The 26,279-nt window shown below is 43.0% G+C and overlaps 1 protein-coding gene across 1 annotated transcript; it reads left to right on the top strand.

Annotated features, from left to right (window-relative positions):
• The first annotated feature begins 67 nt into the window (after window positions 1-67).
• atp1a3b (ATPase Na+/K+ transporting subunit alpha 3b) lies at window positions 68-25,249 on the top strand. Its single transcript, XM_050047335.1, is given in 23 exon segments — window positions 68-529; window positions 12,551-12,670; window positions 13,274-13,333; window positions 14,110-14,313; window positions 14,496-14,609; window positions 15,107-15,241; window positions 15,354-15,471; window positions 15,673-15,941; window positions 17,298-17,496; window positions 17,588-17,832; window positions 17,920-18,112; window positions 19,473-19,648; window positions 19,760-19,896; window positions 20,006-20,156; window positions 20,770-20,938; window positions 22,026-22,180; window positions 22,290-22,413; window positions 22,623-22,768; window positions 22,857-22,987; window positions 23,127-23,228; window positions 23,340-23,431; window positions 24,206-24,225; window positions 24,227-25,249. Coding segments are annotated over 23 exon segments (3,333 nt in total). The 5' UTR covers window positions 68-523; the 3' UTR covers window positions 24,494-25,249.
• Window positions 25,250-26,279: the final 1,030 nt, after the last annotated feature.

Here is a 26,279-nt window from a genome sequence, read left to right as displayed (position 1 = left end):
GTGGGCGGGTCTAACCTGCCCCTCGGTTCACTCATTTGCTCTAGGCGGCGCTTCTTCCACTGGCGGAGTGGTGCGGCTCGAGCAGCGGAGTACTGCGGTAACCGGCAAAGCCGCGGAGGGAGATCGAGTCCTGAAAAGGTAGCAGTGCGGCTCGTTAGTTTCGCCGGTCTTTCACCGCAAGTATCAGAGAGCAAAGGAAGGAAGCGCATCCCCGCGTGATGCTCCGCTTGAGACCGCAACATTTCATTTGAAAGACGTCTCACAGGGGGGGAAAGATTGTAGCCTAACCCTTTGGAAGGTTTGAGAGACCGTTTATTTAAAGCCAGACAAACATTTTGCCAGATCTGTAGATAACTTCCCTGACGTCTTCTTCATTTTTTTTTCATTTAAGCAACCCCTGAAAAAACTGAGCATATTCTCTTTTATTTTTCTCAAGGCAAGGTATTTTGATATAATTCAACGCGAGGGGCTGACACCTCTCAAGCCGTGCATCACCTGAGAGGAGAACAGTGACTGCGCCAACATGGGGGTAAGACTGACGTTTCCAACTTTACTTTAACTGCGTTGTAGCCTACCTGAAGTGGCCTGAGAAATGAGCCGTAGCCTGATATTTTACTGCAGACGAGAAAAGGGCTGATGTGATGTCATGTTTTCCTTTATGGAAATCCCGTTTGTCTGAGTGACATTGACTCTAATGCGGAACTGTGTTTTATACCCCGGTCTCCTAGACTGCGACAAATTGATGTAGTCAGTAGCTCCTGTCTAGTGCGGCTGCAGAAAGCAGCGACATTTAACTGCTCACTTTGATTTGACTTTAGCCTGGTTTTGACTTGAATAAGACTTGTTTTACTTCATTAGAGATACAGACATTTTATTGCTTCGTCCTTTTCTGTGGTTCACTCGGTCAATTTAAACAGTCACTGATATATGATATGGATGAAAAGTGATGCCAAAGTGTCACAAGTGGAGCAGGTGTGTGCGTTAGAGGTTGTCAGTGTGTCATCTGTATTTGAGGTCTCAGATAGGCCTTAGTTGGGCTATAACCTTGCCGGCCATGGTAGGCCTAATCGGTTTATTCTTACCAAGAGCTCTGGTGTGACAGGGAGGGAGGGGGGTGCACGTGTTAGAAACCTTTTCTGTTCACCCATCATTAACCTGTAGTTAAAAAAATAACAATAATTTTGTTACATTTAAAGGCACACATATGCTCAATGACTTTCGCAGTGATGGATGAACATGGTGTACTGTGACCTCCTCCATGCCCTCGCTGCCCCCCTCATGTCCTCTAGCTGATTTGAGCCCCGCTGGCTCTGCCCTCTCTCCGGTCTGCTCCGGCACGGGAGAAGCATCTGGCGGTGTTCCGGAGAGATGCTGAGCCCATCGCGTCCTTACAGTGGACGCCATCAGCGGAGGAGTCTCATCCCCGGTACCCTCGATGACCCATGCGTCATAATGCGGTTACCGGGAATAAGCGCCTCACCAGCTTATTTCCCCTTTAATTTGTGACATAACGGGGACTCGATAATCGCCAACAGTGAACACATTTACACACACTACAGATTAAAGAAACGATGCGTCCAGGGCATCAGGGGCACAATGTGCTCTCGTTTCAGTAAAGTTTGTCAGTATGAGAGTTTCCATCTGCTGCGCGCACCGGTTAAACCGTTAAAAGCATCTGATCTGTTTCTGGTTATCTAGATAAACTTAGCCTATTAGTCATTCAAATGAATCAGAGGAAGCTGGTGGAAAAACACAGCGCTCCCGGAAAATGCCAAGGCGCAGGAGCGACTGCCGGTGTGAGCTATTGCGCAACGTCTTCTCCATCACTCCATCCTGCGGAAGGAGTTGTAATTTTTAATCTCCGACCCTCGTCTGTCTGCTGAATGATGCGGTGACATGACGCTGCAGAAGGGACCATGCGGTGCTGAGAGAGATCAGGCGCTGTTAGAGGCAGCACAAGCCGATGTCATCGCAGTTACACAAGCATCTGACATTTCTCTGCCGGGAGAGACGTTGAAGATGCAGGATTCGGGGGGGAAAGCTAACCCCGGCAGCATTAGTGGGCACTGCGTCAAAAGGGATGGGAGTGCAAAAAGTGCTTACGCATGTACTGCTGCTGTGTGGAAGCTCGGTGAAGCAGTGCGAGGGAGAGACACTGAGTGGAAATAATGGTGTGTCATTTAGGGAGATGCCGCAGCTCTCCAGAGACTGGCATTATAAAACAGAATATGAGCGTCACTGGCGATCTGTGAAGGGTGTTTCCTTGACTTTCACCGGATGCGCTCTGAGGTCACCCTGAATGAGAAGGTGGATGGAAAGATGGATGAAGGGATGGGGTCATGGATGGATATCTATACTGAGTCCGACTACACTTCCTTCTCTTTGTTTCTGCCTTTTTATTCCGGGAAATTTGCACTGGCGCACTGTGCATGGCATTGCCAGCTTTCCTTTCCCAAGGCCGCAGGGGGCATTGCTTGATACGTGCCTTCTGCGTCAAACCGGGGGCGGGGCCTCTGGTGTGGAAATTCCCTGTAAAGAGCTGTGATAGGTTGGCACGAGGAGCCACGCAGTAAGGACCGGGCTTAGAGACAGCAGTGATGCTATAGAGGAAAGCTTGGGCATGTGTCAGGGATACTAGAGAGACAACCGGCACATTTTGTCTGGCACTGAGAAAGATAGTCTGAATTTGGCAGAGCATCTCTAAAGAAATATCTTGGAGTTATTTCCACTCACACAGCCGCTCATCTTGCTCATTGTTCCTCTCTCTCTGCATTGGTGCAGCTATACATGGCTGATGCTGATGAGACTATAGGAGGAGGTTTTCACCTTCAGACACGTGACACTGATGGGGGGGAGGGTGCCACTGCTGAGAGAGCAGGAGGGACAGAGGGAGAGAGAGATAGAGGGAGGGATGAAGGGCAGATCAGTAGTGGCTGGTCTGCAGGTGTGGAGAGAGAAAGAGAGGGATTTAAAGTGTTGGAGGAGGCGCATGAAGGGGGAGGGTTGCCTGGCTGTATATCTCCTTACAGGATAATGACCTGAGGCTCACATTACCATGGCTCTTGTTTCCTCTTGCTGCGCATTGTGGGATTGGTTATCAGGGGGGGCAGGAGACAGATGGGATTGGGAGAGGAGAGATGTCGTTGGTTGGGACATTGACTGAAGGCTGAGCATGGTGATGGAGAGGTTGGAGAGGTGTGGTGTAGGTGATGCCCACGGGGAGATGGGAGGATTTAAGAGAGATGTTGGTGTAGTAGTGGCACTGAGGCTTTGTCAGAAGGTCATACAAGCTGGTGACGAGGGGTGTGGTTATGGCTGAGGAGATGCTCCTGTCGAGATCTCCATTAGACTTTGATTAGACTTGATAATTACCTGTGTCATGATGTAAATGTCTCTAAAAAGACATGTAGCTTTTATATCGGCACTAGTGAGGCATGTGCGGTGATGGAGAAGAAGTTAGAAGGTGTCAGTGGAAGGTAGTTCTGGAGTTGGATGTGTGTGGCCTCTGCAGAGGCCCAGCCCTCAGTTTGGTGCAGAGTACTGCACATCCCTCCCCACTGCACCTGCTGCCTGATGCTGATAGGCTGCACTGTACCACAGCTGATCTGTCCACACGTCGCAGGAACCAATAGAAAAGCACGTCCATACAGGATCTGATCAAACGCGTAATGTCTCTGATCGCACAGCCAGCTGGGAGCTTTTTGCCCTGTGGCCTGTAGGGGTCAATTAAGGTCAATATGGCGACCTTTGAAATGCTCCGCCATTGTCCCTTTCAAGCCTTTTGTAGGTCTCTGATCAATAAATATCCACTGTAATGAGGACAATGCCCTTAGAGGGACTACTGCTGAAGGACAGAGCCCAGATTTCTCTAGTGCCTCAGCAAAAAAAGAAAAAACCTAGAGTTAGCCTCCTCGCGAGTGTGAGACTAACAGGACAAAGCCTGAGCTGTGAGCTCAGTAGCAGCTTGTGTAATGCTAATAAAATGAAAGGTCAGTGCTGTCTCCTTCATACATTACTTTAAAACAAGGATGCAGTAGCCACAGTGATTGACTAACAGTTTTCCAACATGAACGTGTTGATGGTCTCCCATAATGAGAGCGATTCAGAGGGGTTAGGTTGCCTGACTACAACGACATGACTAATTCAGGGTGTTGTCCTGGAGATGTGTGTATGTTTGTGAAGTGTGTGTGACTGTAAATGTGTGCGTGTGTGCATCCCTGTGTGAATACACCAAAGTACAAAGTGTAACACTGGGCAGCCACAATGGACAAATTCTTGTTGGAGTCACAAACAGATTATTTTACACCTTACTGTCGTTGATGGTGTTATCCTACCATGTAGTGCTGCCATTCAGCGAGAAATGTTACAAGTGGTTATGAGATTTACAGTAATTATATTCATGAATAGTGGATTGCAAATGATTTTCTATTCATTCAGACACACTTAAAGGTCCAGTGTGTAGCATTTAGAGGGATATATTGGCAGATATTGCATATAATATGCATAACTATGTTTTCATTAGTGTACAGTCACCTGAATCGAAGGTTTTTTGTGTTTTTGTTCCCTTAGAATTAACCATTTATTTCTACATACAGAGTGGGTCCTCTTCCATGGAGCTTGCCACACTGTTTCTACAGTAGCCCAGAATGAACAAACCAAACACTGGCTTCTAGATAGAACACTTTGTGTTTTCGCATTTTCATTTTATTTGAAAGATTATTTCTCAGGCATTATTGCCTTTAATAATAGGACAGCTGTAGATAGACAGAAAAGGTGGGAGAGAGGGGGGATGACATGCAGCAAAGGGCTGCAGGCAGGAATTGAACCTGGACTGGTGCAAAGGACATAGTCTAAATGGGGCACACACTCCACCAGGTGAGCTAGAGGTCACCCCCTGATTTCATGACATCGCATTTTTGCATCGCCCACCATAGTTCTCATACACACTTGGCACACACAAGAAGTTTTAGTGGGTTGCAATGTTGCAACCTCAACATTAGATGCCACTAAATCCTACACATGAGACCTTTAATAAGACAAATCCTGGTTTGGAAACTCTAAGCAACACATGACGTGCTTATATGTATATTTGAATTAGTTGTGCAGTCAGTGGCTTCATGCACATCTGGACCACTCTGTGCGACCAGCTGCCCGCAGAGGAGTCCTGAGGTGCTCTCTCACACCATGTCGAGATGCCATGTTTGCTACAAGCACCAGTGAACCTGAGATTTACAATGCTAATCTAGACCAGGACACACGCACATGTCAAGACACACAACCCACAGGGCAAATATATTGCAGTGCATTGTACAGACCTAAAGATACACAGTCACACAACTGTCTCTATGGGATGAACAGATGGAGATGACGATAGGACGGACAGATGGACAGGAGGGAACAGAGGGAATGGGGGCAGGAGAAGCTACAACCTGAGTTGGGATTTTGAGTTTGGGTTGTGTTTGGTTGAGTTTCTTGCTTTTGTTTGATTTTAGTGTTTGGAGGGAGCACGACACAGATGATTTGAGATCTCATGAGAGTTTATCTCTCTCTGTCTCTTTGGGTTAATGTGGTTTAGAGATTAAGATTTTCTCTTAGTGCTCTTATGCGGCCAAAATCCTTTTATTTTCTATTTACGTACACTATTCCATTGGATCATCCATTACGTGTACTTGGTTAATTTTAACTGCCACACAGTCGTACGGAAACGTCCGCTGGGACTGTCATACCAGAAAAGTTTTCCGCCATCTTTTCCCTTTCTTCTTCTTCATGCCTAATATCTGGAATCTCCCCCTTTTGATGCCTGTTCACTTTGTTAAATAGAAAGATAAGAAGCCTTCATATCACTCTCCAGGCTGATACAGATGAGTGAAACAAATATCTTAACAATCTCTTTTACAAGGCATTCAAATCCTAATCATCTGTTAAAAGTAATCATCTAATCCATTCGCTAACTCAGCACAGCGAGAAGACATTCACCAAATTATTTGGCATCAGGACCCCATGATAAATATGGAGGTTGCATTCACGCATTTGAAAGTAGAGCGATAGAGAGACAAAGAGAGGATGACACACGGTGGGCTAATCCAGTGGAGTAATCAGACGGCTAATCCCAACAGCTATGTCCCTCGGTCCACGGCCTGAGCCCCCCCACTGTGGCCCAGAGCCCTGACCATCCTGCTGCAACACACAGCAGATGGCCCAATGACCTTGCAAGGTCAGACACACACATGCATGCAACGACACACACATACACACCACACACATAGTAGCATTTATACAGATGCTGAAATTAAATGACAAACCAGCACATACTCTAATATGCAATACTTAAATATGTCTCTATGTATATTTATGTATTTTAAGGTGTCTTAAATGTTGCTTTGAGGGATTTTTTTAACCTTTATGCGATAATTATAGCAAGAATAGAGAAAGACAGAAAAGTGTAGTGGAGATCCAGTTTTATCAAGGACGCCTTATTAATACAAAAACGTGACACATCAATTTATAATGATTTAATTGTGACTATGCTCAGGCCTCTCTGATATTCAGACCTATGCACATTCACAATGGCACCATATCAGTCACGATTTGGCCTGAATGAGCTCAGCAACAGGCCAAACTGGAGACAGAGCACCTTCAACCTGCAGCCTCACTGAACTACTACATGACTACAAGAGAGGATGAGATGGATTAGACCCAAAATTCATCTAATGTCATCTGTAAAGGCAGGTAGAAATACAATTCCTATCTTATTATACACCATTGGCTTTACTTTAAATTCAGACATTTGGTAATTTGGTAAGTTCCCATGTGCCCTGAACACAACAGAAATGATTATATTTCATTTTAAAGACATGTAACTTAAGACTAATACTTATGTGTACTTAAAGTAAAGATAACTTAAGACTAATAGTTATATTTACTTATAAAATAAAGATAACTCAAGATTAATAGATAAGAAAGATAACTTAGTGGTTATGTTTACATACCTTTTTCAAGGCAGTTGGTTTCCTAGATGCTTAAAGTAGATCAACTTGTCAGACTATTTTCTACTGGTCAACCCCATTGGTGCTACCACAAAATATTTACACAGTGAGATTTCTAAATGATAATCAGGGCGACCACTAGCTCACCTGTTAGAGCAGGCGCCCCACATACAAAGGCTGTGTCCTTGCCACAGCTGCTGCGGGTTCAGCTCTAACCCACAGCCCTTTGCTGCATGTCATTTCCCCCTCTCTCTTCCTCTTTCACGCTATAGCTGTCCTATTAAATAAAGGCAAAAAGCCCCCAAAAATATCTCAAAAAAAAAAAAAAATCATCAGTAATGTTGATATGATGAGGAAGTGAGTAAAGGCAAATAACAGAACAACTAAAACAGTATGGCAAGTTCAGAAAATTAGATCACTTTACTATAACACAGCCTTTAAAACCATAAGAAGACAACATTTTCAATGTTAGGATATCCAAAATCTCAGACAATATCTAGTCTCATATCATGATATCAATGTAATATAAATATTTTTGCACAGCCCTACACTCTACAGTCATGGTCACAGTGAAAAACACGCATTAAGGCCTCCAAACAAAGAGGAAGTGAAGACTCATGGTGGTGTGACAGATACTGTAGTGGTTGCCGAACGATAAAATAGCACAACTGGTAGAGCGGGGTGATATTTCTTCCACCTTTAAACCACTTCCTGATATGTGCTCCACAGGATGAGAAACACAATACCCCAACAACAGCGTTCTTGCTTTTTGTATTTGTGTGTACTGTATGTGCACATCAGTTCTTCCTCTTACAGGAGTCCCTGTGTGTGCCATTAAAGGGGAAGAAAAAATGCAACATGCCAGTCCTAGTCGAACCCACCATCAGTGGGCAAGCCTCGACCCGTTGTCCTTAACGTGCTTGATGTGGTAGTTCTCTCAGGTGCCACTCCTAATTTAAGCAAGACACTGGGTGGGAACACGATGTGCACAACAAAACAGTGCAGTATTATCTGATTTCAGTTTGTCATTGCTGTGTCAACTATGGAGTTTCATAGTGTGTAAGAAGTCAGAATCTACCTTGAACATGTCCAGTTCTCAATTAAGTTAGAAAATACTCTGTTAACTGCCACTCTGCTCCTGAAATGTAGAGCGACAGGTCTTTCCTTCTCTGACTATATGTTTTGAGGTATGTCTTATCTTTCTGTTTATCCTATTATTTCACAATCACTTGGTCTCTCTCTCTCTCCCTCTCCCATTCACTCTACATCTCCCTCCCTGTCTCTGCCGCAATGCGTGTAGACGCTGCACATACGGACTGTAGCCAGCACAATGACTCACCTCTGCTCACACAGACACACACGCAGACACCAGCGCACACAAACACACACTAATTCCTTGAATCAGTCTGTGTTATACAGCAGTGAATGCAGTGTCCGATTACAGATGCATCAATTATTACTCGTCCCGGATCGCATCAGGGGATCCTAGGAGGCCACAGCTGAGCTTCGTCACCATGCCAATGGCCGTGCCGGTCACCATGGTTACTTGCCCTCCAAACACACTCGCTCATCAGAGTTGTTGACATGAGGACAAAATGCAAGGATTAGCTTTGTTAGCCAGAGCAGGCCTGCAGGATCATCCATGATCAAATCAAACGCACAACCAGATACGTGAAGCAATAGGCTTTATTGAATTATTGATCTTTTAGGCAGGTTTTAATACATCGACTGGGTGAGTGATTGCAGTATGTAATCCATAGAGGAGCATCCGATGTTTCCATTTCCTTATGATGTCAGAGACATGTCTGTCCATCAGTCTTTTCGTCTGTGCGCTTGTGGGAGAGCGAGCGTCTGTAATTCCAGCCACGAGTCTCTGTTTCCTTCCTCAGGACAGAGGGGGCTCATTACATTACCCAGAGCTGTGTGAGACAGCTGGACACCCACACAGACCAATGGCGCACTTTGATGTTTTTCTAAATGAAGGACACTCAAATTGTGTATGGACACACTTCACCTTTCTCTGCTGAACAATTAAACAATCATGGTGGAGACAACAGAGACAAATACACACAGAGAGAGACTGAGAAGAGATCAGATGATGTTCAACAACTTACTACAGTAATAAAATATTTAAATGTAGACAGGTTTTTACTTGTGTCAGGTTTTTTTTTTTTTTTTTTGCAAAAATGTTTGCAGCATACTGTAGGTGCAGATGATATCAGGTAGCAGGGTGTGAGTGGAGGGAAGAGAGGAGAGGCTTCCACACAACACAAAGCAAGGTATGCACTTAACATACTTAACATACTGTAAACACAGACACAAGATAAATCAGCAGGCTCTCTTTTCTCTTTGACTCTCGCTGATAAGTACTCATTCACACCTGCGCACACACACACACTCAAGGACACGCACAGACACTCGGAGCGAGAATATAATCTATTAGCTTATGAGAGCACATGCTCAAAGTGACACTCGCACACGCACCATAAGTGAGGTTTTGCAATCTATTAGAGTGGGGTCACTGCAGGTCAAACACTGACACAGAGCCAGCAGACAAAGACTGCTGGTCAATATCTAATTAGAGGCATAAGAGAAGGGTGACAACAGCTTTTCTCTCTCTCACTCACTCTCTGTCCCTTTCTCCACCTGCCTCTCTCGCTCTTTATCCGTCCCTGCTTCTCACCTCCCACTGATGTCTCCCTTTCCATGTGCCCAGTCGTGTCTGTCATCCACCCCCTTAACATCCATCTCTGCGTGTCTCTACTTTTCACCACATATTGCTTTGTCTGGCACGACTCTCCATCTCCTTACCAACCACTTCTATTGTCTGGGCGTGTGTGTGTGTGTGTGTGTGTGTGTGTGTGTGTGTGTGTGTGTGTGTGTGTGTGTGACATAGGGAGAGAAAGACCTGTGTGTCCATATTTATGTTATTAATTTCAGTGTGCATATGCTCAGAAGAGCAGGTGTGCCTTTGAGCAGACAATGCGCCCTTAATTTGTCCTTGCAGTGTTCCTCTTTGTCTGTGGGCAATCTGTGGCCACAATAACAACATTTTACCAATAAACTGATACTAACACACCTGCCAGTTTGTCATCGGTGAGATTATGATCCCTATTTGACACCTGATGAGAGCGTAAACTTGTACCTTCCTGTATTACCCAACACCTTTGCTCTCCAAATAAAGATATGGCGCCATCATTCATTCAGTTAATCTCCAGTGAATACTATGTCCATACATGTATGTACCAACACACCCCGCACACCCTCTTTCTTAATCACACACATGCACACAGATCCGAGGGCTGTCTCAGAGGGGCTGAGCAGCAGTACTTTTCCACTGCATCAGTTTCTGCTCTATGCAGCCTCTGCCTCACCAGGCCTGCCTGGCTCAACTGCGGCAAGAGATCTGCTCACCTGCTCCTTTGTTGCAGACCTCAGTGTGTTTGCATGTGCGTGTGTCTGCAATCAGGTCAGACACTTCCCTCCCACTGACATGCTACTACTCTGCCTGACATGCTTAAACAAATGTTTCATTGTTTGCTTTGCATTCAGCAGCAGCGGTTGAGCAACCCATACTCCTCAATTAAGCTAGTCGAAGCTGTCATCTGCATGTTGTTTCATGAAGCCCTTGTTTTTGTATTTTTTATGATGACGAACCAGAAAGACAGGTCTTTGTCACCGCATATAAATTCAATATGCAGAGGCAGAGGCATGATTTTACAAGTTTCCCACAGCAGCCACACAATTGGGTGGGAAATTCAGTGGCAAGTTGATCCTTGTCAGGCACATTTTGTCGCACTGCAGGTGTGTGTGTTCTGGTGTGGTTTGGGTGTGTGAGATTTTGTGGGGGACACGGACTCTCCATTCATAGTACTTCCTCCCTGGTGCTTTTGTAAACAGCTATGTAAGCTGGGTTAGAGAATTTAAGCAAACATACTTTTAAGCATTGTGTCAAAGGGCAGATCACTTTGTTTCTCTCTTCATATCTGCCCTGTGATATCAGACGCAAACAAAGTAGTCCCGCAGCAGTTACCTGTGCATTCTGCACTCCTGATAACATCACTACCTAATTGTACCACTAGAGGGCGCTTCTTTGTTTCAGTAAATTCCAGCTAGTTTTCGATTTCCTGTGAAGGAACACCCAGCCAGGACCTCTTCAATAATTTAAGTTATCAGTGAAAACTTAACCTTTGACCTCATTTTTCAACACACATGCCCTCATTAAGAGGATTGTTGTCATTGATTATTAGTTGATAGATATTGATGTCTCCGTCTGATTCAGTGTAAATGATGTGGCGTCCATATCAGCTGGACTTTTCCACTCTGTCAGACCATCATTGTGTATCTAACTGTATTGATCTGCCACATGGGCAGTTTCCTTGATGACTTGCTTATGTCAGTAAAGGGCCTGACCACCAGGACCCATGCACACCTCCTGGGAGGGATTCTTGCCTCTCCATGTCACCTCTGACCTTTGATGAGGGACATTTGTATTGATGTGGCTCAGCAGTCAAGCTGCTCTCCTTCCGGACAACAGGCTAGGGTTACAGTTATAGACCTAGAAGGACTACAATGTGCCGTGCTGGAGAAAATTGGGATTATTAATAGTCCACTCACGTCGAGTCGAACAACATAAGCCAATTTCTGAGGGGACAATTATAGGGGGGAGAGTACCTGGAACAACAGGCAGTGCAGTAAAGCAGAAAGAAGACAACGAGGACATTTGATGTGCCTATGTGTGCGTGCATGTATTTGAGACTTAATTTTTAGTGATCTTGACATCAAAGTGTCTCTGATGTATCTGGTCTAACAGTGTAGGACACACTAAAATCTAATCAGAAAGCCTTTGACGTGTACAAACTCTGTTTTTCTGCTCTCTCTCTCTCATGTCTGTTTGCTGCTAGATACATGAAAAAGGCCAGGAAGCAATTAGTTAAAGCTTACAGGTTAAACCACTGCACTCGATTATGTTTTGATGTGTCCATTGGGCTGTTTTTGGACATCAGAGTAAGAATTATTTGATCAGAGGAGATGAAATGGATATGGCAGAACAGACAGGAGGCACATGCTTTAATTTGTGGTGATCGTGCTCTCCTAATGTAGACGTTTTTGTCCAGAACAAACAGAGCTACCGGGGTATTGCATTTATGTTTCATGTGTTTAATAAGTCTTATGATAATAGTTTTTTATATTCATCCTCTCCATCTAATATCTTCCTCATAAACTGAGAATAATTGATGAAATACAAGCTACTTCACCAGGCCACTTCACAAGGGTACAACATCATTTACTGTATAGTGAAAGAAAGAAACCTCAAGGGCAATTTAATAAAGCCCGCTGGCTTTATATCTGTTGCAGTCAGTGAATTGTAAATACTGTTAGAGTGCCAGACAAGACTCTGCCCAAGGAAACAATGCATACAATGCATTTTTAGACACAAAGTGTAGTTTAAGTTAATGTACATGTACAAGTCCAACAGTTTAGATTATACACAAAGGCGCACAGGCTACTATCTTATTAATGTAGACGGAAGGCATGTGTAAAACATGTGTGTGTGTCTGTAGTATGGGCGGTCAGACAGTTACCGCGTTGCCACCACACAGGACAAAGATGACCGATCCCCCAAGAAGAAGAAGGGGGCGGGGACCAAGGACATGGATGACCTGAAGAAGGAAGTACCCATTGTAAGTAAAGCCTTTTCTCTCAGTATTTGTGGCACTGAATGTTGGAATAAAATATGTTAGAGATCAATTCACTTTTGAGCTGTCATTCAAAAGCTGAAATCCTCTAATTATTCTGAAAGATTTTTTTATATCATTGATGCATTTGTGAGATGTGAGTGGATGATTTTCAACTTTTGAAGAGCATCTCTTGAAGAATATAGTAAAGTGAAATGACACCAACTCTGTTGGAGAGAAGGAAATTTTTTCCCATGCAGCCAAAAAATGTTTTTTTACTGGTAAGAGGGGTGACCTGTTATCAAGAAGATAACTTTGATCCCACATCCCAGCGCAAGAAACAGACACCTGGTTTGCCATATCTGGCTGCCCTGCATTCTTGTCTCTCAGGTGAACTGCATGCATAGACTAAATTTTTCAATTACCTTCTGTACTGTTGATTATATTTCTTTTAAAATAGCTCAAACTCTTTTTTATTACTCAATAGCACAACTCTTGTTTCAATTTGGACTATTTCCTACACATTTTTTTTGCATGCAAAAACATGGCAACTACAAGTCATCCTGGACTACACAGATGACTGATTATCTCTGTGTTTTCTTTTTTCAGACAGAACATAAGATGTCCGTAGAGGAAGTATGCAGGAAATATCAGACTGACATTGTCCAGGTGAGTTGATGATAATTTCTCTCAGTATTTACTGCTGCAGTTTGAAACTGTTTCTTCATTTGGACACTAGGTGGCACACTTCCATTGGTTTTACAATCCAGCCCAACAGTGCCCTGGACTCCAAAAGCATACTGAAGAAATAAGAGAATGTTAGAGGATTACTTCGACCACAGAATAGCCATTTGAAAATCTATTAGTCGAGCTGTGTTACAGTGAATTCATGAAAAAACTTTACTTTTCTCACACGAAAACAAAACCGATTGATTGGGGACCACATCTAACAACAGCAAATCAATATCAAAGCATCCATTAACAAACTCTCACTCACTGGTGCAGTATAATCCACGTCTTATTTGTCCAGTCATATACTCAGTACTTCCCAAACACATGCAGTTTTTGCTAAACTGAACTGAACTTAAAGCGAAACTTATCTATGCTTTCTTCAAAGCCAGACTTTTTAAAGACTTTTTTTGTGATAATTTGTGTGTTTGGGAAGTACAGAGCATATGACTGGATAAATAGGACTTAGTTGTGTGAGAGTTTGTATGTCAATGTTTTAATTATTGTTATTAAACATGGCCCTATGTCAGTTAATTAATCAATATGTTCTTTGTTTTCCATGAAGGCAAGCAAGAAAAACAAAGCTGCCATGACTAATTGATATAGAAATGATCATGTTGCAGTAAACACAATATGTGCTTTGCTTTGCTCTGCATCAGTGCAGACCCATCTTTCTCTGCTAACTCCACATCCCAATTTCTCTGCGCTCCCTCCAGGGACTGACCAATGCCAAGGCAGCAGAGTTTCTGATCAGGGACGGTCCCAATGCTCTCACCCCTCCTCCCACCACCCCAGAATGGGTCAAGTTCTGTCGCCAGCTGTTCGGTGGATTCTCTATCCTGCTGTGGATCGGCGCCATCCTCTGCTTCCTGGCCTACGCCATCCAGGCAGCCACTGAGGACGAACCTGCAGGAGACAATGTGAGCAATTCACACACCCGCATACACACATATGCACATCTGAACCTGTACTTGCCTCATTAACACAACCGTCACACTACTGACTCTGAAACACAGACATAAATCACACCTCACCTGTACCCAGTGCCTTCCCACAGACCACACACACACATATGTTTGACTTTGTCTCTCTCTATTTCCAGTTGTACCTAGGTATTGTGCTCACAGCTGTCGTCATCATTACCGGTTGCTTCTCATACTTTCAAGAGGCCAAGAGCTCCAAAATCATGGAATCTTTCAAGAACATGGTGCCTCAGGTAAATATGTGTTTGCTCAAAAGAAACCAAATTATGTCTGAAAGCTCTTTTTGATTCCCTCTGGAGAGAAGACTCTGACCATATAGCCTTTAAAGGCTGTGAATATCAGGAAATTAAAAAAAAAAAAAAAAAAATTGCAGTCACCAGAAATTATGGCTCATTCAGTAAATACCCAGTTAATGTGACATAGCAGAGACATTGTTCATGTAAGTCTTCACACTTTATCTCTTTGCTCGCCACTGATATCATGGGTAAATACTGCATATTGCCAAAGGAGGTGGCACAGCTGGTGGTTGCCACTCTCGGCCTGCAAATAGTCATGCATCCTGTCTGTGTTCTGATTTCAAATTCATTTGATGAATTCTTTGCAAACCATATGTTCAGTCAGACGGTTGTTTTCACATGAAGGGATGGAAAAGCTTTTTGCTTCTCTGCTACAAAGAGACCATCTTTCTCTGTGCATGTGTTTTCCAACCATTGCCCATATCTCCCCGCAGCAAGCATTGGTGATCCGTGAGGGTGAGAAGGTACAGATCAACGCTGAAGAAGTGGTGGCCGGAGATCTGATTGAAGTGAAGGGAGGAGACAGGATCCCTGCTGACATCAGGGTTGTCTCTGCTCATGGCTGCAAGGTAAACACACACACACACACACACACACACACACACACACACACACACATTTAAATTTTTGCTACTTGTTGTCTGCAGCAACATGTTTTATTTTTTCTGTTTCCCCCATTAGGTTGATAACTCCTCCCTAACAGGCGAGTCAGAACCCCAGAGCAGGTCACCTGACTGTACCCATGACAACCCCTTGGAGACCCGAAACGTTGCTTTCTTCTCCACCAACTGTGTGGAAGGTATGGTCAAAATGGCAACAGCATGACACGCTATTATTAATGTGTGTGTCTGGAGTAATAAAGTTCACACCTGACAAACTTTACTCTTAGACTAACATGCAATATACAATTTTAACTGAGAAAATGTTGTTTATAGGACTAATCACACAGGTACTGATCATATTTTACAACATTATATTTCTGTTCTTTGTCCAAAACCAGGCACAGCACGTGGCATTGTTATCTGCACCGGAGACCGCACAGTCATGGGTCGCATTGCTACTCTGACCTCTGGCCTGGAGACCGGCAAAACCCCCATCGCCAAAGAGATTGAGCATTTCATCCACATCATCACAGGTGTTGCTGTCTTCCTGGGCGTCACCTTTTTCATCCTGGCCATCATCCTGGGTTACTCCTGGCTGGAGGCTGTCATCTTCCTCATCGGAATCATTGTGGCTAATGTGCCTGAGGGGCTGTTGGCCACTGTCACTGTAAGTGCACAAATAATTAGACACTTATTTGGCATTTTTTCACTTGCTCCTGAGTTAGCTTTGGTATATTTTTTGCAACCTGTTGTTGCTGCTCATTAGTTTTTGGTTGTTGTTTTTCTTTTGGACACATAAGGTTGTCATAAGTATTGATGCTTCGATACTTTTTTAATACCATGTGTTTAAAATGATAGGATCTCTATTATTTATACATTCAATACTACCAGAAGAATGGAAGCTATGAAAAAAAGCATATCTACAGTCAGATTTTCAACCCAAGGCTGCACAGATGAAACAACGGGCGTAAAAATAGTCCCGAACCTGTGGCTTTTAGGTCATTCTTTCCAGCACCAAACCCATCAGTGACGGGAGGTGTGTGTTCAGCAGTAGTGGAAGAATTATTCAGAGCTTTTACTTTAGTAAAAGTAGTAATACCACAGAGCAGAAATACTCTGTTACAAGTAAAAGTCCTGCGTTCAGAACTTTTCTCAATTACAAAATTATTAGCATTAAAATATATATCTGATATAAAATAACGTAAAAGTACTCATTAAAATGGTCCATTCCAGAATCATCTATATAATGTTATTGGATTATGACTTTTGATCACTTTAATGTGCAGCTATGGGGCTATTTTTTTTTACTATATACACTGCCAGGTAGCAAGCTAAGTCTCATCTTTATCCACACTAATACATCATAGTATATGTATGATTATATTTTGTATTATTAATCTATATTTGCAATGTTACCAGTAATTAGTGGAGTAGTGGAGTTGAAAATACATTATTTTCCTCTGACATGTCATTGAATAGAATTACAAAATAGCAGAAAATGGACGTACAAATACCTCAAAACTGTACTGTACTGTACTGTACTTGACTAAATCTACATAGTTACTTTCCACCACTGGTGTGAAGTTGTTCATTTTTTAAAAATCACATTTTTTTTGTGCCCAGGGACTTATTTTTTCTTTTTGCTATGGTATCAAAAGAGGCATCAAGTATCATTTTCTTTATACTTGTGATGTATTGAAGTTTAAAATTTTCAAATTCAAATTTTCTTCATTTTATTTTGTGCTTTATGTTTCTTTTGCTGATTTTAGTGCTTGTTCCATTTTGTTAAATTTAGTTAGGTATTTTAAGTATACTGTATCTTTGGTGCTATTTTTATTGCATTTCTCTTTCATTTTGAAAGGTGCTCTAAAAATACAGATTCCCTTTATTGCTTCTTATTTAATTGTGCCATGAGTTCACTTTATTTGGCATCAAGAAATTCTATTTTAGAGCTCCTCAGGTGACACATCCAAACACAGTGGTGATTAAAATTGTTAAGCATCATAATTGTATTTGTCTGCAGGTATGTCTGACCCTGACTGCCAAACGTATGGCTAAGAAGAACTGCCTGGTGAAAAACTTGGAGGCTGTGGAAACCCTCGGCTCCACCTCCACCATCTGCTCTGACAAGACCGGCACCCTGACCCAGAACAGGATGACCGTGGCCCACATGTGGTTTGACAACCAGATCCACGAGGCCGACACCACCGAGGACCAGTCTGGTTAGTGAGGACGAGGAACAGAATAGAATATGGGCTTAATTACAAGAAATCATGAAGGTTAATAATACCCTCTTCTCTGTTCCCTCTCCAGGTGCCTCTTTTGACAAGAGCTCAGTGACATGGCTGTCTCTGGCTCGTATCGCTGGTCTGTGTAACCGTGCTCAGTTCAAAGCTGGACAAGACTCACTGCCCATCCTGAAGCGTGACGTGGCCGGCGATGCCTCAGAGTCTGCTCTGCTGAAGTGTATCGAGCTATCCTGTGGCTCAGTCAGGGCGATGAGGGATAGGAACAAGAAGGTGGCTGAGATCCCCTTTAACTCCACCAACAAATACCAGGTGAGGAACCAGTTGGATTATAGCTGTGCCCTCAAGATCAACCCACATATGCACATTACATTAAATTAACTTTCTGTTCTCCTGTAGCTCTCAGTGCATGAGACAGAGGATCCAAATGACAACCGCTACCTGCTGGTGATGAAGGGAGCTCCTGAGAGGATCCTGGACCGTTGCTCCACCATCCTGTTGCAGGGGAAGGAGCAACCTATGGATGAGGAGCTGAAGGAAGCTTTCCAGAATGCATACATGGAGCTGGGAGGACTGGGAGAGAGAGTGCTGGGTAAGGACAGATAGAACTGGAGACAGAGGGAAAGAGGGTGACAGGGAGGGACAGTAAAACCATGACCAGAGGTACAAAAGTAGAAAATAGAGATTTTTTTTTTATTTAGTCACGAGTATGTCAAAAATATCTTTTCCAGCTTAGTGTGATTTTCCATTCTATAATGCATTGCCATTAAACAAATAATACAACATTCTGTTAATTTTGCTTTCTGAAAACATTTACTTACGTACTACTTACTTAATAGCATATTTGACCCACACCCTCATAGTGCTCCTACTGTCCTGCAAATAACCATATAATATAATATAACATATAATAACCAGAACAAATTCTTGACAAAGCATTTTTCTTATTGTCTTATTCTTTTAACGGTCTCTGTAACATAAGAGGTGAAAGACATTCTCAACCCAAAGAGAAACATCTTTCAGTGTGAAAACTTTTTAAATCACTCAAATCCAATTTGTTTCATTGAACAGCAACTGGACAGTTGGCGACAGTAATAGCACAACCCCATACTTGCATTTAGTAATTTTGACATTTTCGACATTTCATTTTCAAATTTTCGACAGCTCGAGATCAGATTTTTCAACTTAAAGGGAAAGTTTGGATCTTTTGAAGTGGGGTTTTGTGAGGTGCTTATTCATAGTCCGTGGATTACATACAGTTGATGTCAGCCGGGACGCCCCCAGTTCAGAGAAGCACAATTAAAGACAGTTTAAGTGTCCACTGTATTGAAAATATTTTTCCGCTTTACCTTGCTGTCAGACAGCCCTTTCTGTCATTTATAGCTGTAAATGGCTTTTGTTCCACATCTGTGCTCTCGTCAAAGTCACCAGACTCCATTGAGAAAAAACAGTGTCTACCACTGCCTTTCACAGTTCGTTTTTTTTGTGTTAGTGTGTGACCTTTGTGAATATGAGCTCACATCTTAAATGCAAAGTCACACAATAACATAAACTAACTAACTGATCAAGGCAGCGGTAGTCCAGAAGCTCCTGTGCAATGTTTTTCTCCATTGATTATGGATTTCAAGAGGGTGATACACCTGCTTCATGTAGCTAAATGTAGCTTACACAGACAACTAAAATGTCTGGGCAGGAATTTTTAAAGTGGCTAAAATACATTTCGCTCGTCCCCCATTTACAACATTCGGTTTGCTTATCCAAACTGGCTGCGTCTCACTTCAAAAGATCTTTTGTATCCCTGTAAGATCTGTTGAATTATTGAAATTAAGTTTCTTGAAGACTATTGGAGACGTGTTGGAAGTTATGTAAGAGGTGGGGATGGATAGAAGATCTGTGTTTATTCTTAGAAATCAAAAATCAGACACTAAATCACACATTTCTTTTCCCTGCAGGTTTCTGCCACTTGCTTCTGCCAGAGGACCAGTACCCCAAGGGCTTTGCCTTTGACACAGATGATGTCAACTTCCAGACAGACAACCTTTGCTTTGTTGGCCTCATGTCCATGATTGACCCTCCCCGTGCTGCTGTGCCTGATGCTGTTGGCAAATGCCGATCTGCTGGTATCAAGGTGAGGGTTTTTTTTAACTAATGTATTCCTTACAGTGTTGTTTAATAACGTTCTGTATAGCAGTGTCTTAAGATCTTATGATAAAATGTCATCTTTTGTTGCTCTTGTTAGGTCATCATGGTCACTGGAGATCACCCAATCACCGCCAAGGCCATTGCCAAGGGAGTGGGCATCATCTCAGAGGGCAACGAGACAGTGGAGGATATTGCAGCTCGTCTTAATATACCCGTCAGCCAGGTCAACCCCAGGTAAAGAATGATCACAGCCAAAAAAAATTAAATTAAATAAGATACACACAGTCATGTTAATGATGGTAAATCATGATGCCCACATTAACATCTAAATGTCTGTGTTCAGGGATGCCAAAGCATGCGTGATCCATGGTACAGACCTAAAAGATCTGTCTCAGGATCAGATGGACGACATCCTGAGGAATCACACAGAAATTGTCTTTGCCAGAACATCCCCACAGCAGAAGCTCATCATCGTAGAGGGCTGCCAGAGGCTGGTAGGAGCATTTTCAAATTGTTGTATTAAAAGAAATGCCTCATGCACTAAAACTGTTGGGATGAGTTGAACAACTATGAGTCAAATCTCCAATGCAGTGTTGTCCTTATGCTTTATATTGGTTTTAATAGAAGGCAGTGTTTTTTTCCTTCATTTTTCACTGGGTACATTCAGGGACTAGACATATAGGGATCAATATACTTTTACAACAGCAGATGGCGCCAGTAATCTGTTTAATGAGGATTTCCCGACTGATGTGTACACTGTTTTTGTTCACTCTGAGATGGTTAGTTTGCATTTGATTTACCAACAGGTTTTAGTTTAATTTGATAACATTTGATTTGATTTATTTATTGTAACATTTGAATGCATTTTATTGCCATTTAAATGTGACAGTTTAATTCAACGATGTAAAAAAAAAAAAAAACATCCACAAAACTACAAAAACAGAAATCATGAAGTATTGACTTGTTTAATGAAAATCTTGTGGTCCAATGTATAAAGGGTATTAAGGAGCATGTCTCCCTTAAAATCATGATACCTGGGTAGATATATCAAATATATCTTCCATTTATTTCTGTCATCTGACCTCAGTCCTCCTTCTTCTCTCCCAGGGTGCCATTGTAGCTGTGACAGGCGATGGTGTGAATGACTCTCCTGCACTGAAAAAGGCTGACATTGGTGTTGCCATGGGAATCTCCGGCTCAGATGTATCCAAACAGGCCGCAGACATGATCTTGTTGGATGACAACTTTGCCTCTATTGTCACAGGGGTGGAAGAAGGTGAGAAGACCCAGAGGACCAAACTGAAATAACATTTAAAGCAGTGAAGAGTTGATAATGAGATAATCTATATATACATATATACATATACATTTATATATATATAAACTAAGCACAAAAAGTAAGGCAATTTGTGTTTGGTAGATTATTTCTTTGTTGTGACAATGCTTCTTGGCAATAAATCTTATACCGTGGGAAAGCCTGTTTATTTCCCTTTTAAATGGTGCCACATTTGTAAGGAACATGCATTTGTGGGATGAGCAGCAGAGCTGAGTATGTGGGTTGCGGTTATGAAAAATTTGCCAAATCTTCTCTGGCAATGCGAAACAGCTTTTTTTTGCTGTTGCTATTGACACTTGTTTTGAGCTTCTGGTACCCCCAGGTGCTGACAATCAGGTGATAATCAGGTGACAATCAGGTGCCTGATTGTCACCTGATTGTCTGCACCTGTGAGCATGGGCCCTGCTACAGTGGTCAGTTGGTGTCTGCTCCAAGAATCAGCATGCCATGTTTGACTGATCTGGATAGGGCCTCTGCAATAGGGCAACTTCAAGCTGGTGTTCTGCAAAACCAAGTAGTGGCATTATTTGGAATGATCACTAGTACCATCTGCAAACCGAAGGCCAAGTTCCATATAATAGGGGATGTCAGAGACAGGCTGCGAAGTGGGCTACCCAAGAAGACGGCACCCCAAAAAGACCATTTCCAGGCATTGGCAGAGAAGATTTAAGAAATTTTTCATGGGCGCAACCCACATACTCAGCTCAGCTGCTCATCACATAAATTTATGTTCCTTACAAATGTGGCACCATTTAAAAGGGAAATAAACAGTTTTTTTAATGGTATAAGATTCATTGTGAAGAAGCATTCTTACAACAAAGAGGGCTTAGTTTATTAGTGTAGAAAGAGACGGATAGATAACAAGATTTCAGATAAACTGAAGCAAGTTTTTTTTCTGCAGACTATGCTAAAGAATTATTCAGACACAAAATCAGAGTTCAGGTTGAGGTTCTAGTGGATGTGGCTCCAGAGAGCTAGACAGTAGGACTTAGTATGTGATGTAACCTGTCTGTATTTCTCCCTTCAGGCCGTTTGATCTTTGATAACCTTAAGAAGTCCATCGCTTACACCCTGACCAGCAACATCCCAGAGATCACCCCCTTCCTGTTGTTCATCATCGTCAACATCCCCCTGCCACTGGGAACCATCACCATCCTCTGTATCGACCTGGGAACTGACATGGTGAGACCTGATCAAACACTCAACTGTCTTCTACGGCAAGCAGCTTTACTCTGTCTGATACAACTTGTCATAATGCACTAGAAGTTTACATCTCTTCCTCTCCCCTCAGGTGCCAGCCATCTCACTGGCTTATGAAATGGCTGAGAGCGACATCATGAAGCGTCAGCCCAGGAACCCATTCAGGGACAAGCTGGTGAATGAGAGGCTTATCAGCATCGCCTATGGACAAATTGGTAGGTGAAATGCTGCCGCTGATTTAGTCTGTGAATTGTCTTTGATCTGGATTGAAGTTTGAACGTGGTTGCCTAACAGTAATTCTGTGTTAAAATCAACTTTATCCCATACATACAACAACAACCAGATAAACTTTGAATGTATCTGCAATGTTTTTAGGAGGACTTAATCCTAACTTAATGCCACTGTGTGTATGTTTTTTCCTTAGGTATGATTCAGGCTCTGGGTGGCTTTTTCTCCTACTTTGTCATCTTGGCTGAAAATGGCTTCCTGCCCAGTCGACTAGTCGGCATCAGGCTCAACTGGGACGACCGCTCCGTCAATGATCTGGAAGACAGCTATGGGCAGCAATGGGTAAGAGTGTTGTTTTGGTGTGTTTAAGGTGTGTTTTTAAGGCTTTGTCAGTTTATCTTACCGTGCATATGTCCTCTCCTGCCCTCAGACATACGAACAGAGGAAGATTGTGGAGTTCACATGCCACACAGCCTTCTTTGTCAGTATTGTAGTCGTGCAGTGGGCTGATGTCATCATCTGCAAGACCAGACGTAACTCTGTGTTCCAGCAGGGCATGAGGTGAGTCCAGCAAGTGTGCCGTGATAACAATAAACGTACATGTGTCCTTTCAGTAATTTATTTTTTTGCCTGTAAGTAAATCTAAATTAGGGCGGCACGCGTTTCTGCTCTTCAATATGTGTTGTGTTTCTCAACCCAGGAACAAGATCTTGATCTTTGGCCTGTTTGAAGAGACAGCCCTGGCTGCCTTCCTATCCTACTGCCCAGGCATGGATGTGGCACTCAGGATGTATCCTCTAAAGTGAGTGCCTTTACCACATATCACATGGATACATATGCACCCACTCTGATATTAAGATATATTATCTGTTTACTTGATTATGTTTAATCCCCATTGTTCTCTTGTTCACAGGCCTACATGGTGGTTTTGTGCATTCCCCTATAGTTTTCTCATCTTTGTTTATGATGAAATTCGAAAACTTCTCCTCCGTCGGAACCCTGGAGGTTAGTATTTTTGTCCATATTACCTCTTAAACCATAGTTTCTTAAAAGGAGGTTGTGATTCAGCCTGGTCTCACTCCCAGGGTGTCAAAATACAGCACCTCTTCGGCGTCAGTACAATGTTGCCAAGGGACGCACCTGGCTTTCCACCAAATTCACTGTAAACCCAATCATGTCATTATACACTCAGAGCAACAGATGTAGTTGAAAGAGCACAAAAGTCCATGCAGGGTGGGCGGGAGGGGAGGTGAATGGGTGAATGGTTGACCCAGAAGAGCCATATTCCAGTCCAACAAACAGCAACACTGGTTGTGGCGTTTCTTTGCCTTTCCAGCTGCATTTGTGCTACTCAGAGCAACATACGCAATCTTTTCCTGACCATAACCAGGTAGTTTTTTTGTCTAAACTGCCAAAAATTGACCTCTTCTGTCAAGACACAATGGAAACAGTTGCCCCCGGCATCATTTTAGTAACGTCCGCGGCTTCTTCCCTATAGTAGCAAAATTACAAGTAGGTATTACTTCATGTTGCATGGTATTGTAGCGGTATGTGCTGGGCTATTTCTTGGCTTGCATTAACTTCCTGGAATCTCCATTGGTTTCTTGGCAACTGCAGCCACTGCACCGCGCAAAGAAATTGTCCAGCACTCCTGTGTTATCCCAAGTTGTTGAACTAGTCCTTTAACAAATGCTTATTCAGAGAAAATCTTCAGAAAATATGAGGTGAAAACATTAATGATGATCTTTTCTGTTTTTCTTTCTCTCTCTTGCACTCCAGGTTGGGTGGAAAAGGAGACATACTATTGATCGACGGAGCATCTTTGCTCAGACCCCCTCCATCTTCCACTTATTTCTCCCCCCTGTCACTCCATCCCCGGCAAGACACACCTCCAAATGCCCCGCCCTCTTAAAGACAAAAACCGCTTTGAAGCAATTTTCATCACAACTGCCCCAAAGATTAAAAACAGCAAAAGCACCTTTACAACTTTCTACATTGACCCGCCCCCCTTTCTCCCCATCTCCTATGATACTCTTTGCATGTGTTCTCTCACTGCTGTGTACATAAACCAATATATCTACCAAACGGCAGCTGCATATTGTGTATGTAGATTTGAATGAGCTAAGGATACAAAGGGAGTGTCTATGCTCTGCAAAAAAGGGCCATCCAGCTCCTCGCCCTCCCCTATTCTTCCCCTGCTCTCTCTCCCCTTCGTCTGTCTCTATACCTTCGTTCCCCTCTCTCTTTCCCTCCTCGCCAACCCTTAGCTTGTCCTCCAATCACACACAGATGTAAAGATCACACAGTGAGATCCCACCGCCGACACCACTTCAACTGCCACCTCTCGCCTCCGTCTCCTGTCTGTGGAGGACCAGCGGAGTGGTCATCTCCCTGTCGTTCTTGCCACGTCCATTTTCCTTCTCTTCCGTTCTCAACGGCCACAGTGTTGTTGTTTTTTAATATGTGGGGCACAGGGGGGGTTTCGATGATTTTATTTGTCTTTTTTTATTTCTAAGACGGGAGGGGGGGTACGTGAGAGCTGCTTTTCCTCATTTAGGCCTAACAAAGCACACCCCATGGCGTCCTGTCCCCTGTCTCCCCCTCTGTCTCTCACATCCCTCCCCTCCCCTCCCTCCTGCCCCGTTTGTCTCTGTTTGTGTGCACTGTGTGAACCATTGTCCTTGTTAATAACTATTACAGTACACCCCCCCCACCCCACTCCCAAGTTGGTAAATACAACTCAATCTTTCTGTGTGCTCTAGGAAATCTATATAATTCTATACTGAATTTAAATGAAACAATAAAAAAACACATGTTGAAAAACAGCTCAAGAGACATTCATGAAGAAGATCATCAACAATATGGATGGAATAGGAAAACACGAGAGAGAGAGAGATGTGTCTCTCCTTGTTTTTGTTTTTTCGTTTGGTTTCAGTTATTTTTTGCTGGTTTTTCAGGAGGCTATTCTAAAACTGTAACAGCAGAGCAGGGTTTTAGGTTTGTGTTTTTACCAAAAGACACAAGACACCAACCAAGGCTTTCAGGTTCCTGTCACTGCAGGTGTGCCGGTATGATGTGGTGCAGTGTGCTGTGATGTGGTGAGTGGTGATGATGAGACCGACGCTGCTCCTGGGGTCTGTTTCCGGATCGGGTCCAGGTCCCAGTGTAGCCTGGGTCTGTGTGCATGTATGTGTTGGAGACCAGTGAAGGGGCCAGCGGTCTCAGGCTGGGTCTATCTCAGATGGCTGCAAGAGTTGAAATTCAAGAAGAAAAAAACCCACAACTAGTAGAACATGTGTGTCAAATAAATGAAACCAACACCAATAAAACATCTAGAACATTTAATACAACCTAGACCTGTCTGTGTGTCTTTCTGTCTCTGTTTTTACTAACTACACTTAAACATCTTTCATTACTGCTCTTTCTTGGAAATGTCTTTTTATATGCAGCAGTCATCAAGGATTCATATTATGACAAATAAAAGGAAATTAATGCCATCCCTTATAATAGACCTGTAACAAAGACCGCTTTGTGAAGCCTGTTAGATTTTTCAGCCTGCACAAAAAATGTGTTGATCTCTTTGATAAGATTTAATTGTTAGGCCATATTACTGTCAGTTGTAACATGTTAATTATAACACCTCCTCTTACATTTCACATGAAATGATACCTTGAAGTATTTTTGTTGATTGGAGTACCCGACATGCGAGCGCTTGAGCCACATAACTTGGGCTCAAATCAGACCCAAGTCACAAATTTGATTACTTAATTGATTACCTGACTCAATAAAATCAAAAAATACTTACAACTCAGCCTGGACTTTACCACCAATGACTCGTGACATCACTTGGACT

This window comes from Epinephelus moara, chromosome 6 (genome assembly GCF_006386435.1).
Source record: "Epinephelus moara isolate mb chromosome 6, YSFRI_EMoa_1.0, whole genome shotgun sequence".
Lineage (NCBI taxonomy): Eukaryota > Metazoa > Chordata > Actinopteri > Perciformes > Serranidae > Epinephelus > Epinephelus moara.
The sequence above is the reverse complement of the archived record's forward strand: the minus strand, read 5'-3'. Positions and strand labels throughout refer to the sequence as shown.